Genomic DNA, 18662 nt, shown 5'->3' on the forward strand with positions numbered 1-18662 from the left:
ATTTTTATACTTCCTTCTATTTAAATGGTTCATATTTTGTTTCACTTTGTTTAGCTCTTTTTTTTAACTGTGTTAGCTGATGCATCTTGTTTTTTGCACTATCCGCTTTGCTGCTGTACACTGCAAATTTCCCCACTGCGGGACTAATAAAGGAATATCTTATCTTATCTTATCTCTTCACAACTTTGTTCACAGGTGAGCAGGACACCAGATCTCACAGAGCATGGATAAAGGGTGGTTTATTGGACATGAGAGGATTCCCCCTTCAGAGGAGGAGGAGGAGGCGCCCAGCTCTGGCAGCAGCGTCTCAAGGCGCTGCATGACCATCAACCTGACTGAAATGCTTCGAGCAGACACACCCAGTGCAGCAAAGAAGCCGGTTCCAATCCGGCCCCCGAGCCCCAGAGTCTCTGTGCCGAGAGGACCAGAGCTCCACCGCAGTCTCTCCTGTGAACCCACGCCCAAACCCATCATCCGGCAACGGTCACGCTCTCTGCCTCCCGCCACAGAGAAGAAGAAGCATTGCAGACACGTTGGCGTACGGTTTGTTGACTCGTTGGGGCTCGACCTGGAAGACATCAAGCTGTTCAAATCTGGAGAGGATCCATTTGTGCCTCATCACGTCGCCTTCAGATTGCTGATGGGTGCAGAGTTGGCAGATGGAAGGCATCTGGAGATATCCTTGCCATACATGAAGCCGGTTTTCGCCCAACAACCTGGCGACCAGCACGGATTCCTGCATCGCCTCCATGAGCAGAAAGTGTGTCTGGAAAGAGTGTTGTGTTGTGAACTGGGTGTCATCGGAATCGCCCAGGTCCTCAATTTGGGCTTTGAGAAAGAAGTCATAGCTCGCTATTCATTCACAGAGTGGAGGAGCTGCACAGAAACTAAGGCCTCTTGGGTGTCCACCATCACCAAGACCTTGGAAGGAAGAGAGGGCCAACTCAGTTGTGATACATTTCGTTTCCACCTGCCTGTTCCTCCGTTCCTGCAGCCAGGAGCAGTGTTACAGTTTGCCATTCAATACAAAGTCAGTGGGGCTGAATACTGGGACAACAACGATGGAGAGAATTATAAGTTAGTTTGCCATAACTACAAGCTCACTGTGCCCAAAGAATGCGAAGATAGCATGGTGCACTTCATTTAGGATGCTGACTAAAGGTAGAAGAAATCTATTTAGAGCACTTTATGACTGTTGTCAGCAAGACCTACTGTATTAACAACTGCATTGTGACATAATGTTCATTTTGTTAAACTAACAGAGGATTTCTGTGAATCAGGTTAGATTCAAGATAAACTGTCAACTCTAACGCACTTCTCCCTGACGCCAATTTTAGTGCCACTGTTTTTGTTTTCTTTTTAAAAATTGCACTCTATTATTTGATTTTCCTGGCTATTTGGGAAAAATGCACTTTAATGTGGCACATCAAATGGAAGTGACATCCACTGAGCATTACATACTGTACATATTCAGTGAAATTGAAATGAATGCATGTCAGTCCACTGTTTTCTACAGTAGTAGTAGTTTTATACAAAGCAGGAATTTGGTCTGTGTAGCCATTTTGCTCTGTATTCAGAGTTTATTTTTGAGTCAAATGTTGTCAAACCAAATGCCATAACCATGCAATAGATACAATTTTAATGAATCAGAAATGAATGCATATTTTGTTTAACAATAAAGCACAATTCCACACAATGTTCAGCTTGTATTATTATTATTATTATTTGTTGTAATGTGATTTATTTATTAGTAGGGCTGTCAAAGTTAACGCGATAATAATGTGTTCACCCAAATTCGTTTTAACGCCACTAATTCCTTTAACGCGTTAACGCAATCGATCTTCCGGAGGTTGTAGCGGCTCAGTTTTGAAGCTAGAGTGATACTGGCATCATATGAAACTAGAAAACCTAATGAATCCATTGGTACCAACAATGTCATACTAGCTAAATAACGCTCAAAACTTGTGTTAAAGTTTTGCGAGTAAAAGCTGTCATGGACATTTTCAAAGGGGTCCCTTGACCTCTGACCTCCAGATATGTGAATGAAAATGGGTTCAGTGGGTACCAACGAGTCTCCCCTTTACAGACATGACTCCACTTTATGATAATCACATGCAGTTTTGGGGCAAGTCATAGTCAAGTCAGCACACTATTATCACAACTAAACAAGGTGTTAACTGAACAAACTGACAGGACACAATGACACATGAGGGCACATAAATAAGGGCTTGGCCAAACCAAATATCCAAGATGGACACTAACTATAATGTTTATTACCCTGTGTGGCTGTGACCATCACAGACATGTTTCACCTTTCCCAGAAAGATCGATGAATGAATCCTTCTTTGAGAAATTTCTGACTTTTTGCAAGTTTTTGCACATCAGTTCATCAAGTTTTTACCTGTTTAAGATCCTCCCATCAGGCAGGCGCTTCAGATCAATCCGCACACGCACAAATAGACTTAAAAACAGCTTTTTCCCAACTGCCATAAACCTCCTGAACTCTGACGTCTCTTCCTTGAGTTGAACACGTGCAATGTAAATGTGCAATAACACGATGGTCACTTTTGTGTCACTTTTGCGATGTAAATACTGTAAATCTACTGTTATGGATATGTGCAATAACATACTGATCACTCTGTGCAATAATTATATGATGCTGTGCAATAATTATATAATTATCTGACGGACACTTTGTGCAATAATCTGGCAAAACTGTCATCTCATCAATATACATATTGTATTTTTATATTTTTTATATCTCTTTTTTTATTGTATTATCTTTTCATTAGCACCTATGGGATTGTCACAATCTAATTTCGTTGTACTACACAATGACAATAAATAAAAGGGCTTGAATCTTGTAATGGAAAATTACATTGTATGTAATGATGTCTGAGTGTTGACTTTTACTGGGACACTGTCTGAGTAAAACAACTCCTTATCTGTGCAAAACAACTCCTTTTCTCACAGTCCCTGTTGTAGATTTCTATATAGTCACATTGTAATAATCTCCTGGGGAGCACTCTTCTGCAGACTTTGTGCGACTCTGTATAACCAGTGCCTCTTCTTGCAAGAATAAAATACAACAAAGACATTTCATCTGTTTGGGATCTTGATTTCAACGTTCATTAGGACTCATCTTGGAATACTGAAAGAATTTCCATTACAATCTTGAATCAGATTTCGCAGTTTGGTGGCTCTCTTCTAGACACGACCGAGTGTCAGAAAGCAGTGGACCATGGTTAAGGTAACCAGGGTTAGCCAATCTGTCCTGCGCATGCGCAGTGGATGGAAATACTTCGCGGGGTTTGCTGTTGAACTGCTGTCAGACAGGTTCACTACATTACAGACATTTAACATCACGGTAAGTTATAACATTAAATAAAATCAACGATTCTATTTATAACTGAACACTAACGTCCGAAATTAACGTTACTTTATGATAGCTAGCAGAGCTAACGTTACTTTAACGGAGAGAACCATGGAAAGCTAATTATGCTAACCGTCAGTTAGGCTAGCTACAGTTAGCTCAACGTTAGCTTAGCTTCGGTCAAACTGTGTTCAACGATAGTTCGCAGCTACACAACGCTAAAGCAACGTCAGCTAAAGGAGGTCGACGTTAATAGTGTTGACGGGTAAATGTGATGAGTTTATGTGAGCTTGTTAACGTTAAACGGCCCAGAGGATTATTGGCTGCCCTCTGCCCTCCCTGGAAGAGATGTCCAGCTCCGGCTGCCTCAGTAGGTTCACAGCTATCCTCACCCAGCTCATCGCCTGTTCGACCTGCTGCCCTCTGGCTACAGCTACAGGTCAATGAAAGCCTGCACCTCCAGACTCACAGACAGCTTCTTTCCCTGGGCCATACGGACACTGAACAAACAATAAATCTGTGCAATATTAATACACTGAATGTGAAATGCATTAGTCTGCAATATATCCTTGATGAATATACACCTCAAGTGCAACTACCTTTGTTTACATTTTATTTATTACATCTACCCTACCTATTATACAAGTGCAATTACCTCTGTTTACATTACATCTACTTTTATATTTTATACTTCTAGTGTAACACTTCTGTTTATATTTATTTATTCGGCTACCCTACCTATTATACAAGTGCAATTACCTCTGTTTACATTACATCTATTTTTATATTTTATACCTCTAGTGTAACACTACTGTTTATATTTATTTATTAAATCTACCCTACCTATTATACAAGTGCAATTACCTCTGTTTACATTACATCTATTTTTATATTTTATACCTCTAGTGTAACACTTCTGTTTATATTTATTTATTAAATCTACCCTACCTATTATACAAGTGCAATTACCTCTGTTTACATTACATCTATTTTTATATTTTATACCTCTAGTGTAACACTTCTGTTTATATTTATTTATTAAATCTACCCTACCTATTATACAAGTGCAATTACCTCTGTTTACATAACATCTATTTTTATATTTTATACCTGTAGGGTAACACTTCTGTTTATATTTATTTATTACATCTACCCTACCTATTTTACAAGTGCAATTACCTCTGTTTACATTACATCTACTTTTATATTTTATACTTCTAGTGTAACACTTCTGTTTATATTTATTTATTAAATCTACCCTACCTATTATACAAGTGCAATTACCTCTGTTTACATTACATCTACTTTTATATTTTATACTTCTAGTGTAACACTTCTGTTTATATTTATTTATTCGGCTACCCTACCTATTATACAAGTGCAATTACCTCTGTTTACATTACATCTATTTTTATATTTTATACCTCTAGTGTAACACTACTGTTTATATTTATTTATTAAATCTACCCTACCTATTATACAAGTGCAATTACCTCTGTTTACATTACATCTATTTTTATATTTTATACCTCTAGTGTAACACTTCTGTTTATATTTATTTATTAAATCTACCCTACCTATTATACAAGTGCAATTACCTCTGTTTACATTACATCTATTTTTATATTTTATACCTCTAGTGTAACACTTCTGTTTATATTTATTTATTAAATCTACCCTACCTATTATACAAGTGCAATTACCTCTGTTTACATAACATCTATTTTTATATTTTATACCTGTAGGGTAACACTTCTGTTTATATTTATTTATTACATCTACCCTACCTATTTTACAAGTGCAATTACCTCTGTTTACATTACATCTACTTTTATATTTTATACTTCTAGTGTAACACTTCTGTTTATATTTATTTATTAAATCTACCCTACCTATTATACAAGTGCAATTACCTCTGTTTACATAACATCTATTTTTATATTTTATACCTGTAGGGTAACACTTCTGTTTATATTTATTTATTACATCTACCCTACCTATTTTACAAGTGCAATTACCTCTGTTAACATTACATCTATTTTTATATTTTATACCTCTAGTGTAACACTTCTGTTTATATTTATTTATTCGGCTACCCTACCTATTATACAAGTGCAATTACCTCTGTTTACATTACATCTATTTTTATATTTTATACCTCTAGTGTAACACTTCTGTTTATATTTATTTATTCAGCTACCCTACCTATTATACAAGTGCAATTACCTCTGTTTACATTACATCTATTTTTATATTTTATACTTCTAGTGTAACACTTCTGTTTATATTTATTCATTAAATCTACCCTACCTATTTTACAAGTGCAATTACCTCTGTTTACATTACATCTACTTTTATATTTTATACTTCTAGTGTAACACTTCTGTTTATATTTATTTATTACATCTACCCTACCTATTTTACAAGTGCAGTTACCTCTGTTTACATTACATGGCAGGCAGGTTTTCCTTATATTAAGAAATATTATTTTTCAAAAGCAATTCCTAAATTAAAAATAGTCAGTGATTAAGGTTACATGATCCATATTTCTACTGTCTGTTACCGCTAACTCAGTGTGTACTAGGGGTGTGAGAAAATGTAAAAAATATGGAGTATTGCAATATTATATTTTGTGATACTGTATCGATTCTCAAAAACCCTGTATTGATTTCTAATTAATAGTTTACAAGCAAAGATGAATTAAGTCAATATTTTATTGTATTTTATTTGCAAAGAGAAATGCGGATCCTACTATTCTGATTGCATAAAAAAGTTTAAAAAACATTTTTGTACTCAGATTTTATGCATGTAGGGGTGTGTTTTTTATACTATGACCGTTTTCCTAAATTCGATTTTTTAAAAATCAATATATTGCCTTGCTTACAGTACTGCATTATGTCGCGATATGTTGAATCGTAACCCCTGTATCATGATACGTATCGTATTGCCAGATTATTGCTAATACACAGTTCTAGTGTTTACAATTCTAAAGCGTTCTACATAGATTTCAGAAGTGGTAGACAAAAAAATTGTGTGGCTAGTAGAAATGTTCAGTGACCTGCCACAGTGGCACGTGAGGAAAAAACTTAATTTCAGACCTTGCTCCATGGGCTACAGAACTTCATGCTATTTTTTGAGGAAGCTGAATTACAGTATATGTATAGTAATAATTTATCATGCAGCATGGACACAATTAGAAAAAAGTTACTTGCTAGATTTGAAGAATAACGGTTGAAAGATATATTGTTTAAACAAAAAACACATTCAAATCAAGCACAATTTTTGCACTGAATCTTATGTTATAGCAAACTTATAAAGGAGTAAAAAGTATTTTAGTTGAACAGTTAAGAACAGGAATCCTTCCTCTGGCCCTTGAAGTTGGTAGATTTAAAAACATCCAGGAGGACAACAGGTTGTGCGAAGTATGCGAGTTAGGAGAAAATGAATCACATTTTCTTTTGTATTGTCCATACTATGATGAGTTACGAACTACTATTTTAAATGAAATGTCTGTTAAAAATCCAGAAATGTTTTGGTGCTCGGATGATGACAGAATGAAATCGATATTTAATTTGAATGCTTATAAGTTGGCAACTTTTGTTTCTTGGGAAAAAACGTCAGGATGGTTTATTTGTTTAGTATTATTTGTAATTTATGCTGCTACTCTGGTTTCTGCCTTTGTCTTTTCTTTATTTTCTAAATAATGGTGTCTTGTAAGCCCGTTTGGGCTGGTCATATTATTTATGCATGACACAATAATAATCAAATCAAATCAAAAATCTATATTATTGTCATTTGTCTTTTAGAACTTTGTTTTGTGGCGTTGTTTTTATGGTTTTTGCTATATTTTGATTGTACAGCACTTTCGTCAACTGTTGTTCTTTTTAAATGTGTTTTACAAATTAATTTGGATTGGATAGCATTAAGATCGGCAGGTTGATGTTTGCCATTTACCTTTACAGTCTTTTTGAAGACAGCAGAGGCCAAGCAGCAGTAAAGCTGTTCCTCTGAAGAAAACATGGCACCGGGGCTGTGTCAGGTGGGAAACCTTACCAGCATGTCATTTAATGTAACGCTACTTAAATATTTATTGTTGAAGTACTGGTGAAAAGTTTGATGAATCTTTTTCATGTGCAGTTGGAGAAAGTCATTGATGAGGCGTTAAAGAGCAGGGATGTCCAAGCACTGGATGTATTCTTGCAAAGCAACATATATGAAGAGACCCCCATGAAATGTTCCCAACAGTTTCTCACCAAATTGGATAAACTTGTCAGCAGGGTAAGATGTACCTAATATGCCTGATGCTTGTTTACTAGTCTGCATATCTTTTATGTAGTGATTGCTGTTAAATGTAAAGCTTGTTGTGATTGTTTGTCTTTACTACTTGCTGCTCTTGTTCTGTTGTTGTATTGCCTGATATTGTTTTTCTGGACTGTGTGCCTGTCTGCATTTTTCTTTTATGTAATGCTTGTTGTCATGTGTAATGCTTGTCATGAATGCCAGTGCTAGGGCTGCACAGTTGATTGAATATTAATCGCTATCACTATTTTGGCTTCCCACAATTAAATCAACATGATCGTCTCCGATATTTATCTTTAAAATGTGCGTTTTGCTCGTATAAAACTGCTGTATATCAAATCAAGCGCTTCTTAAACAGCCAGCCACCAGCCGGCAATTGAGATGTTTTGGCTTCACTTTTGGGTATACAGTAGATATTATCTATACAACCAATGTGTTTATGATTAAATTAAGAGCATAAAATTGTTTATCGAGCTCATATTGTTGCTAATTTTGCTCTCAAAGTGCACCAGATTGAAGCATTTAACTTTAAAATGTAGCTAACAAAAGGGGTAGCGTAAATATTCCTGTATTTTTCATAATGCAAAAAAAAGAAATATTGCAATGTCAGTTTTTCCCAACATCGTGCGACCCTAATTTATACATTAGCAGGAATGTAGCACAGCATGGAAGTGAAAGCAAACTGTTTATTTTAATGTGACAGTGCAATACAAATATGTTTTCGCTAAAATCTATGAATAATCATGATCTCAATATTGGACAAAATAATCGTGATTATCATTTTGGCCTTATCGTGCAGCCCTAGCCAGTGCTGTCTTTCTAACTTTTAATATTTCTTTATACCCCCATTCCCCTTGCCTCAAGAGGCTTTGCCATTTGCCAGACCGCCATTGTAAATAAGAATTTGTTCTTAATTGACTTGCCTGGTTAAATAAAGGTTAAATGAATAAAATAGTTATTTTAAATGTTGTTTATAGGTTTAATGAAACCATATATCTGTCGTTTATGTAGGGTTTGGATCATAAGGATTCCAAGTCAGCCGGTTTGGGTCTCGCGGTCCTCTACAAGTGTGGGAAAAACCTGCAACTGCCTGGCGTTTGTCAAGGACTGTCAGGAATAACAACTCAAGTCCTCAAAAAGATAAGTATACATCTGATACAAACAGACACACAGTGTGTAAGTGCTTTATAAGTAAATGTATTAAGTCAGTTGTTGATTGAACCTGGTTTTGTGCACATGGTGCAGTGGTTTGAGAAATGCAGGCAACTGTGGATCCAGTGTGGCCTGCAGTGGGATGAGACCTTGTTCAACCTCTCTGAGGACTTCCTTGATGCCTTAATGGTAAGCTGATGTCTAACAGTAAAACACACTTCATATAATGAAACAACGTGAGTGTGTCCACAATGTAAAACTATTTTCTTTCCACCCTGTTACAGGCAATTCATGAAGCAAGCAAAGAGGGTATGCTTGTACATTTCTTTTTCTTTCTTTGTATTCCATCCTCAGTGTGTGCGTTTTATCTTCAATTACCCCTTTTTAGAGCCCAAGTGGAGTATATTCCACCTTGAGTTAATAAAATGTTTAGAAACTTCATTATTTATTTAATAGTATAATCTTAAAGTCACAGCATTACTTGAGTCTCTTTGTCTGTTCCACAGATAAGAGAGTGTTAAATTCTCCTTACTCTAGTGTCAAAATTTGTCATTTTAATTCCACTTGTTTGAGGGTGCTATCAAATCAGGTTCTCTGAATGTTATTTTGAGGTAATTCTGTTCATTATAGACTGAAAGATTGTGTGAATGGATTCAGGTGGAAACATAATGAGCATTTATCATACAAGACAAGCTTATTAGAACCACATCAACTTTCATGATGAATCTTAGGATATAAGAAAAAAACGTTCTCTATTCACAGTATTACCGCAACATGTTTCTTTGCAGGAACGTGCAAAATCACAGAGTCCTTCATGTATCCTGTTGGTCAATTGGCAGTAGACCCCAGAATCTACATCCTGATCCAAAAAGAGGTTTGCAATGGTTTTAATAACTACATTTATTTTTGGAGCAGCATTAAAAACTGTGAATCATCTGTTTGCTCATAAATTAACTTGCTAACAATGTTCTAACAGGCAATTCGTAAATTTAACTTAATTCTGGACAAAATCCCAGCGGAGTTTAAGAAAGAGAGGAAGATCCTAACATCACAGGAGGCCTCAGATATCATGTATGTCATGGTAGATTCCTCATAGTAGATCATTATTACTCATTTTTGTAACCACACGCTCTTGAATTTTTACTTTTTCATTACATTTCTACAGGATCAAGCTGGCTGGTCAGATATTGAAGGGTGGTGGTAAGTATCTTTTATGAATAGCACCATCTCTCTTCACCCAGAACCATACACAGGTGCAAAAAAATGTTTGTTTGTGTCAGATTACGACTTGCAGACGGCTCTGATGGAGGCATTGTGCAGAATGGCCACTCCTGAGCAGAGGAAGGAGCTGGCAGATCGATGGTTCAGCATGGAGCATGTGGCCACTGCCTTTGCCAAGATCCGTGACTCTGAGTTTGAGACGGTAAAAACTTGTAATTTATCCAAGTGCATCACCTTTGCCTCTCATTTGCATTTCCTTTTTGTTGCACTACAGTGGCAATGTATAAATAATATAAGTGTGTGTGTGATTTCAGGATTGTCGCAAGTTTCTGAACTTGGTGAATGGGATGCAGGGAGACAGGAGAAGGTACACAAACACCATAACTCAGTGTCTCACAAGTATATGGTCTGGGGAACTTGAGGGACTATTAGGGTTAGGAATATTTCAATTTAACTGTTATTTCACACCCTTTACTCCAGCACAATGAGAGAATAAATAAGAGTGACTGTTTTGATCATAGTTCTGCCTCTACCTGTCAGTGATATCACACTCCCATAGAACAAACCGTTGTGTAATTCTGTGTCAGCTAATTTCTGACATTATCTTTTCAATAAATTCTCTAAATACGAACAGTATTTGGGGGTCGTTGATAGGACAAAGGTAGGGAACACACAACTGAATAACGATGTCCTCTGTGTACTACAGAGTGTATTCCTATCCTTGTTTGGAGGTTTATCTGGACAAGCATGAGGTCAGTATCAACAGGATTTCTATGGTTCAAAGAAATGGAAGAAATGTCAAAAGAAAAATACAGATTGTGTTTGTCTGAGTCTCACAGCACATTCAAGACAATGCCACAGAGCCTTTGTCTTCTTGGTACAATTAACTGCTCATTTAAGTGTTAAAACAGTTTTCATGTAAGGCGGAATGTCACAATCCTGATAATGTACTCCTAAGTGTATTAGTAGATGTGTTGGAAGGATTGTGCTTATGTTGTCAGCTGCTGATGCCCGCCGATGAGAAGCTGGAAGAGTTTTGGATCGACTTCAACCTCGACAGCCACAGCATCTCCTTTTACTTCTCTTTGTCTGATGAAGAAGCACAGGTACTTTAATCCTTCATGAGAGTGAAAATCAAAAAGTGCATAATCAACAGTAGAGTACTTTATATCTGTTAGAGCCTAAAGTAAAGTGCTTTCCTCTCCATGTAGGAGGGCCAGTGGGAAACATTATGCATCAATGAGAATGAAGTCCAAAGCTACACTGTTACAGGTAATCAAAGCACACAGAGACCAATGCATTTGTGTTTATTTGCTCAGCCCCCTAACTGCAAATTTCAGTCAACTTATTATATGTGCATTATGGTATTCCATATATCCATCCATACATGGATTGATAGAAAAATAGCAATTGTCTGTTAAACCACAGGTATTTTGATGCGTAAATGAAATTGATAGATTTGTGTCTTTGAAGACATTTGCTATAATAATAATAATAATAGCTTGGATTTATATAGCGCCTTTCATGAAACCCAAGGACGCTTAACAAAGACATAAATAAACAGAACAAATGTAACATAACAGTAGCTAAGGGCCATAGGCCTTGGTGAAGAGGTGGGTTTATAGTCTGTAGTCTGGAAACAAGCATAACCGATTAACCAGGAGCTCTAAACTTCAGGACAATAACAGCCCCCTTTGACTTGCATGTGACTCACCATATCTTTTATATATTTGCTCGTATGCATGAGAGAGTGTGTGTAAATATTAGGGCTGTCGAAGTTAACGCGTTAAAGCAAATAACCCATTAACACAACCTGCAATTTTTAGGTTTTCTCGGGCTCAGTTTTAAAACTAGAGTGAAGATACTGGCATCATATGAAACTAGAAAAAAACCTAAGAAATCCAATGGTACCAACTGTGTCATACTAGCTTGTCGTGAAGGAGGTTAAATAACGCTCCAAACTTGAGCAAAATTTTGGTGATGAAAAACTGGCATGGGCATTTTCAAAGGGGTCCCCTTGACCTTTGACCTCCAGATATGTGAATGTAAATGGGTTCTATGGGTACCCACAAGTCTCCCTTTTACAGACATGCCCACTTTATGATAATCACATGCAGTTTGGGGCAGGTCATAGTCAAGTCAGCACACTGACACACTGACAGCTGTTGTTGCCTGTTGGGCTGCAGTTTGCCATGTTATGATTTGAGCATATTGTTTTATGCTAAATGCAGTACCTGTGAGGGTTTCTGGATCAATATCTGTCATTGTTTTGTGTTGTTAATTGATTTCCAGTAATAAATATATACATACATTTGCATAAAGCAGTATATTTGCCCACTCCCATGTTGATAAGAGTATTACATACTTGTCCCTTTAAGGTACATTTTGAACGGATAAAAAAATTGCGATTAATCATGATTAACTTTGGACAATCATGCATCATTAATCACGATTAAATATTTTAATTGATTGACAGCCCTAGTAATTATAAAACTGAGTGTTCTTTATCTCTAGAGGAGGGCAAGAGCCAAGTTTTGCAGTTAAAGTTGTCAGAGTTGGTGGTCGTGGGTGCGGTAGAAGGATCGAGTCTTACCATCCACTTCAGCTCCTCCCTGGACGTCCTGCAGGCTGCTCGTACAGTCTATGGACCCAGCAAAAACAAAGTAGGTCATTGTTTATTCCCTCCATCCTTCAAAAACACTATTAAATGTTAGATGCACAATAATGACATTGAAAAGAACTTGGCATCCCATGAAAAAAAAATGTAAACCACAGCATTCTTGCTTTGGCTCTGGTCTACAGTGTGTTCATAATAATTGTGTCAGTTTGCATTAACAAGTGTCTCTTCCTGTCAGGTCTTTGTGGGGAAGACGGGCACATCTGTAGTGAAGACTACAGTTAAAATTACAATGGAGGACAACATCTCTCAGGTAAACAATGGTCTGTAGCATAACGCTCTCAATATACAGTTATGATGTGAACAATCAGGTCATTACAAATGCAAAAATGTACTAAACTGGAGACAGTTGGAGCAGATGCTTACTTGTGGATGGGACTGCCTCATTTTTGAGATCAGCTTATATCAAATTGTCAGTATACAAGGTCTAAGTTACACATTCAGTAGATGGGATATGGCTCCAGATAAAAATAAATGTATGACTAGTGTTTGGGCTTAGAAATTAGGTACATTAATATGATATTATTATATCAGAAGTGTGTTTAACATTTTGAAAAAGCCCTGGAAAAATGGGCAAAACAGCATGACAACATTTGTGTGTTTGTACTGTATTCCACTCTCCATGCAGGTTGTTCCAGAGAGTCAGACGTCCGTTGGTGAAAGTGAGAAAAATGCTGCCTCCCATCTTTTACCTGTCCCGTCTGCACCTGTACAGGTGAAAGAATTTTGTGCTCTATAATAAATCAAATATGTATCAGTTAAATGCACTTAACTGTACTTAATGCACAGGTTTGTCAAAGACAACCGTCCCTGACATACCTGCTCATAGACACACATAACCAGGCTCTCCAGGTCTTTTGGACTGGTCTGTTTTTCTAATTATCCCAAGTACATTAAATGGATGTTAAGACAGAACAGTGGTTTTGTCCTGTTATTACACTATTTTGTATAAAATGATTTAACGTAACAATCCACCACATAACGCCACTATGTTTTAGGCCTACAAAAGATGACTCACCAGAGTCCACCGGACTCACTCAACCACACTCAAAAAGTGTGACTTTTGGTTACAGTTTTGCTGTAAAAATATGCACCGGACACCTGGATCTCCAACTGAAACGCCTTAAAAACTATCCGTTAAGGCCAGTAGGGGGCGCAGAGAGCAAGGGAACCAATCCTATCAGGTTCAAGCCTTTGGCTGGCCAGTATTTTCCCTACCAAGGAGGTGTTGATGACACTGAAGACATTGAATCCCTATTGACTGTAGAATATCTATATTTCTATTCTGTAGATGATCCTGTGCATGTGGAAAGGATTACAATTAAAGAAAAAAACTTTTAGTATCACACTTAAATTGACCATTCACACGAAGGATTCACAGCCACATTGTGATTCTCCATCCAGATGGTGACCCCGACCGCGATGAGGATTTCAGAGTCCGCCACCTTCATCAGCAGCAGTGCAGGAGGAAGTGTGCATTGTGCCAATTCCCTCTCTGCCGTTATGTCATCAAGTAGGTGTCCCCAGAAACTGTCCAAAACTGCTGTCACACCAGTTCCAGTGTTATTGTGTTATGTTCATGGTATCATCAGTCCTTAAAAGTTTAAAATAAATTTCATTTAAATTCTTAAAAAAATTAAAATGAACCCAGTTATAAGATTTAGCCTATTTGCAATGGAATCAGATTTATTGTGCTGCAATTTTATATTGTTTATTTATATATTTTTATATTCCTTGATTAATACAGGGTTAATAGTACAATATGCAAACTTTTATTTTGCATTAATAATCTGCTTTACTAAACTATTTTATTATATGATTCTTATTACAGGACTTCCTGAACGTTTTCATGTCAAGGACAGATTAGCGATGTACTGTGAACATTCTTTCACCATTTATGTCATCAAGTTTGTTTTAAAGATTGCATAACTGTGCCATGTAGTTGGGGAGGAAACGTTATGATAGATACTGCTTGGTTCACATCTAGTGAGAGAAATACAGGGGTTAGAATACAATAAATCAAAAGATCTTTTCTTCGTTGTTATTGTCCACAAAGATGAATTAAAGCAACGTTTGTCAATACAGCTCTCAACTATGACATTGCTCTTTGCTTCTTCTTTCCCTTTTAGACACTTCAGTCAAGCGTAAGGGGAAGCCATCCCTGGAGATGGTTCGTTCATGTGATAGACAAGCTGAACTTTACCTGGAAGAGTTAAGGACAACTGCTAAGTTCTGCAGTAATGGCACAACACCTAACAGCACAATAGCAGGTGGCATGACAGAGCAGGTATGACGTATACTGAATTCTCCATTTAACCTCAGCAAGCCCAAAATGTGACATTAGTATGTAAATGTGTTTTGTAATTGTGTTTAATTTCATGGTGTCTGTCTCAGAGTGCTAAGTCTCTGCAGAGCTCGGCTTCCAAACTGTCCAGTAAGAACAAGCCTGACAAACACAAAAAGGTATAATCACCAAACTAATATGTTTTTCATTAAAGTTAAGCTAGTATGTGTTGTCTACAATCGTTTTGAACTGTATTCAGTATACATGTATGAGGATGTGATATGATTGAACTATGAACACAGCAATATTGTTTTGAATAATCTTAGTAATTACTAGGGCTGTCAAAGTTAACGCCACTAAATTTACACAATCAATCTTTTAGAGGTTGCAGTGGGCTCAGTTTTAAATCTAGAGTAAAGATACAGGCTTCATATGAAACTAGAAAACCTAAGGAATCCATTGGTACCAACCATGTCATACTAGCTAAATAACGCTCCAAACTTATGCTTTTGGTGAGGAAAAACTGGCATGGCCTTTTTTTAAAGGAGTACCTTGACCTCTGACCTCCAGATATGTGAATGTAAATGGGTTCTATGGGTACCCACGAGTCTCCCCTTTACAGACATGCCCACTTTATGATAATCACATGCAGTTTGGGGCAAGTCATAGTCAAGTCAGCACACTGACACACTGACAGCTGTTGTTGCCTGTTGGGCTGCAGTTTACCATGTTATGATTTGAGCATATTTTTTATGCTAAATGCAGTACCTGTGAGGGTTTCTGGACAATATCTGTCAATGTTTTGTGTTGTTAATTGATTTCCAATATAAATATATACATACATTTGCATAAAGCAGCATATTTATCCACTCCCATGTTGATAAGAGTATTAAATACTTGACAAATCTCCCTTTAAGGTACATTTTGAACAGATAAAAAATTTGCAAAATTCAAATATTTAGTCGCAATTAATCGCAAGATTATTAGTAGTTGATCACGATTAGTCGCGATTAAATATTTGAATCGTTTGACAGCCCTAGTAATTACATGTATCAACTATTAATATAAAATCTGAAGTCCCAAATAATGTTTGAGGCTATTGGTCTCAAACAGGATTTCTCTTCTAGCTGTCTGGTGCAAAATATATAATTCCGCTGCACTTGTTGTCTCTGCTTGTCCTACAGAACATACCAGTGGCAAAAGCAGTAGATATGGTTCTAGCTGGACAGGGAGAAGAACAGTCTCTGGGTATTGTATTGCTATAGTAACTTTAGCTTAGCCAGGAAATACAGCTGCATTGTTATTCTTCAGAGACACTTGAACCTTGAACCCACCACTGATCTTTTTACTTACAGAGCCTAGTTTTGTCCCTGACACCCAACCCAGAACTGAGAGAAACATGTAAGCACTGTGAAGAACCTCCTCACTGTTTGTAAATCTACTGCCGTCAGAGGAGCCGATGCTCTGATTGGTAATGTTGTGTGTATTTGTGTTTATACAGTATGTGTATGAGTGTATAGCTTAACATTTATCTGTTCAAATTGCAGATATTTTAACTGGAACAAACTGTCCGTTTCTGAAATGCTAATGATGCCCACACAGAACATGTCAAATTCTCTGTCAAGATCTGGTAGGCAAAGAAGTCATCAAATATTTTCACTATCTCTGAGTCATCACTAAATGTTTTTGCATATTAAAAGCTAGTTATACACACACAAAACATACAGTAGCTTGTCCAAAAAACAAATGTCATTCTTCTCTTTAGAGTCTCGTTCAAGTTTGGCACCGCAGCAGGAGCGCCCGTCCTCAACACAGAGAGCGTCAGTTCCAGGCTCAATCAGCCAAAAGCAGCTCCATACTGAACTCACCCAGCGCCTGCAGCAGGTCCTCAGTGAGAGCAACCAAGATCCTGCACCCCAGAAAAAAATGTCTAAAGGCAAAAGCTCTGAGCAGCAGGCCCAGGGAAATGGCCCGGCCAAAGGGAAGAGCAAACGCCAGATATCACTGGAGGCAGATGCCGCTCCAGTCAAAGCTCCAGCCAAAGCTCCAGCCAAAGCATCAGCCAAGGCCTCCACAACCAAAGCTCTGCAGAAGAGAGTACCACCCAATGCTAAGGTTGAAACTGATATGACCCTTCGAAGCAAAGAGAAGGTATCTTACTGTCAATTCTAAGGTTATTCATGTTGTATATTGGGATTCTCACACCTACTGTCTCTATGCAGAGAGATTCAGAGGTTGCAGGCAGCATGGTGAAGCTCATCTCCAGCCATTATGAGATTAACACCAAATCCACAGCGAAAGATACCGCAGGCATTATCCCTAAGAACTGGATTCATCCTCTCGTCGACAGGTATACACATCAATGATTGTAGGGCTACATTATGTTGCAGTAAATGAACAAATGTCATCGCTAGCATAACTGCGCCGCTTATTGACTGTTTTTGTAATAGGCCTGTCTTCAATATGAGCTGGTTATCAACTGCTAACGTAAGTGATCATTACTTTATTCATGGCGAGGAGTAACTTTAAGTTACTTTACTCCTGCTTGATTTACTAAAGATGATCTTTATCTGCTATAGAGAGAAGTATCGGGAGCTGTAAGCCTAGTGAAATCTCACATCAAAACCACAACAAACTCTACGAGACAGAGGTAATACAAGTCTGTTAAAATGTTTGAGGTATGTTTGGATATTTCAGTGGCTTTTAGGATGTATTTAATGCCTTTTTTTCTGTTTTACAGAAAAGATATCTTTGCATTCGACATTGATACACCATTGAGTATCGGGGTAAATATTACTAATGTCCGTTATTTTATACCTTGACACCTGGATGTATTATACCTGAGTACTTGGTATGCCACTGTAGTGTTTAAAGTCTGTTTTATTGCTCTTTAGGGAAAGAAAAAAACCTTCACTAACACTTCTGCCATATCAAGCAGGTAGGTCTGACAGTTGAAAATGGCCTGTGGACTGTCGAGTAGAATAGTTTATTGATTATTTGGACAAAAATACGATATTTGCTGATACGATTTTGATTTGATTCAATTCAGGGCCCTGCGAACGCTATCCTTTAACACAATCAGTAACATTTATATCAATTCAACAAAAAAAAAAAAAACTAAAATATGATTTGACAATTTTATTACTGGGCTCTTCCAGACCTTTTAAATTTATTTTTTAATAAAAAGAATAAAAATAGACCTCCTGCTGTTCGCTATAAAGTGCCACATTTCTCACGTTTAAGCACTGTTTGGATGTTTTACAAAGGAGGTGCACTTGGACAGACATGGTGGAACAGGTGTAAAGATGACAGTATATATCAATGTTTTCACTTAGCATCGATGATATTGCATCATTTATCATTGAATCGATGTATCCATCCATATCGATGTATCGTTACACCCCTACTGACGAGAAATGCTACCTTTGGGACAGTAATCTTTTGTTAAGATTATGTATTAAAAACTGTCTAATTTCATATTCCTCATATTGTTTGACAGCAGCATCCATGACTCCTCAGCACTCCTCAGCACAACCAAGAAAGGACAACCTGTGGCAAAAGTATACTTTCATTATTTTGTAGTGTTTTATTATATGTATTAACAGTTGAAGCTGGTAGAGACTCTCTCTGTGTGTGTGTGTGTGTGTGTGTGTGTG

At 37.2% G+C, this 18662-nt stretch overlaps 2 protein-coding genes and 1 long non-coding RNA gene across 3 annotated transcripts in view; 2 read left to right on the forward strand and 1 right to left on the reverse strand.

Moving 5' to 3' along the window:
* Positions 1–18662, reverse strand: part of LOC141773278 (uncharacterized) — a 376505-nt gene that overhangs the window by 352584 nt on the left and 5259 nt on the right. The gene's annotated exons all lie outside the window — the stretch shown is intronic.
* On the forward strand, positions 224–1696 carry ppp1r3da (protein phosphatase 1, regulatory subunit 3Da). Its single transcript, XM_074645161.1, has one exon. It carries the CDS (start codon positions 224–226, stop codon positions 1145–1147), a length of 924 nt encoding a protein of 307 aa, XP_074501262.1. The 3' UTR covers positions 1148–1696.
* The window catches only part of sycp2 (synaptonemal complex protein 2), a 32044-nt gene continuing 16624 nt past the window's right edge, over positions 3243–18662 (forward strand). The window contains exons 1-30 of the mRNA XM_074645166.1: positions 3243–3367; positions 7336–7412; positions 7511–7651; positions 8684–8812; positions 8909–9013; positions 9109–9133; positions 9613–9698; positions 9801–9895; positions 9990–10024; positions 10105–10247; positions 10360–10412; positions 10752–10797; positions 11047–11151; positions 11257–11317; positions 12560–12708; positions 12901–12975; positions 13351–13437; positions 14127–14235; positions 14852–15009; positions 15117–15185; positions 16191–16254; positions 16362–16407; positions 16554–16636; positions 16772–17157; positions 17229–17356; positions 17457–17493; positions 17586–17656; positions 17747–17792; positions 17901–17944; positions 18509–18566. Coding sequence (XP_074501267.1) covers positions 7392–7412; positions 7511–7651; positions 8684–8812; positions 8909–9013; positions 9109–9133; positions 9613–9698; positions 9801–9895; positions 9990–10024; positions 10105–10247; positions 10360–10412; positions 10752–10797; positions 11047–11151; positions 11257–11317; positions 12560–12708; positions 12901–12975; positions 13351–13437; positions 14127–14235; positions 14852–15009; positions 15117–15185; positions 16191–16254; positions 16362–16407; positions 16554–16636; positions 16772–17157; positions 17229–17356; positions 17457–17493; positions 17586–17656; positions 17747–17792; positions 17901–17944; positions 18509–18566 — 2655 coding nt within the window. The 5' untranslated portion in view covers positions 3243–3367; positions 7336–7391. The remainder of the gene's footprint in view (positions 3368–7335; positions 7413–7510; positions 7652–8683; positions 8813–8908; positions 9014–9108; positions 9134–9612; positions 9699–9800; positions 9896–9989; positions 10025–10104; positions 10248–10359; positions 10413–10751; positions 10798–11046; positions 11152–11256; positions 11318–12559; positions 12709–12900; positions 12976–13350; positions 13438–14126; positions 14236–14851; positions 15010–15116; positions 15186–16190; positions 16255–16361; positions 16408–16553; positions 16637–16771; positions 17158–17228; positions 17357–17456; positions 17494–17585; positions 17657–17746; positions 17793–17900; positions 17945–18508; positions 18567–18662) is intronic.

The sequence above is a fragment of the Sebastes fasciatus genome, chromosome 8, assembly GCF_043250625.1.
Source record: "Sebastes fasciatus isolate fSebFas1 chromosome 8, fSebFas1.pri, whole genome shotgun sequence".
Taxonomy (NCBI): Eukaryota; Metazoa; Chordata; class Actinopteri; order Perciformes; family Sebastidae; genus Sebastes; species Sebastes fasciatus.

What these genes read in the sequence shown, in the direction of transcription:
- ppp1r3da (XM_074645161.1), top strand. Translation starts at nt 224, where the DNA reads ATGGATAAAGGGTGGTTTATTGGACATGAGAGGATTCCCCCTTCAGAG.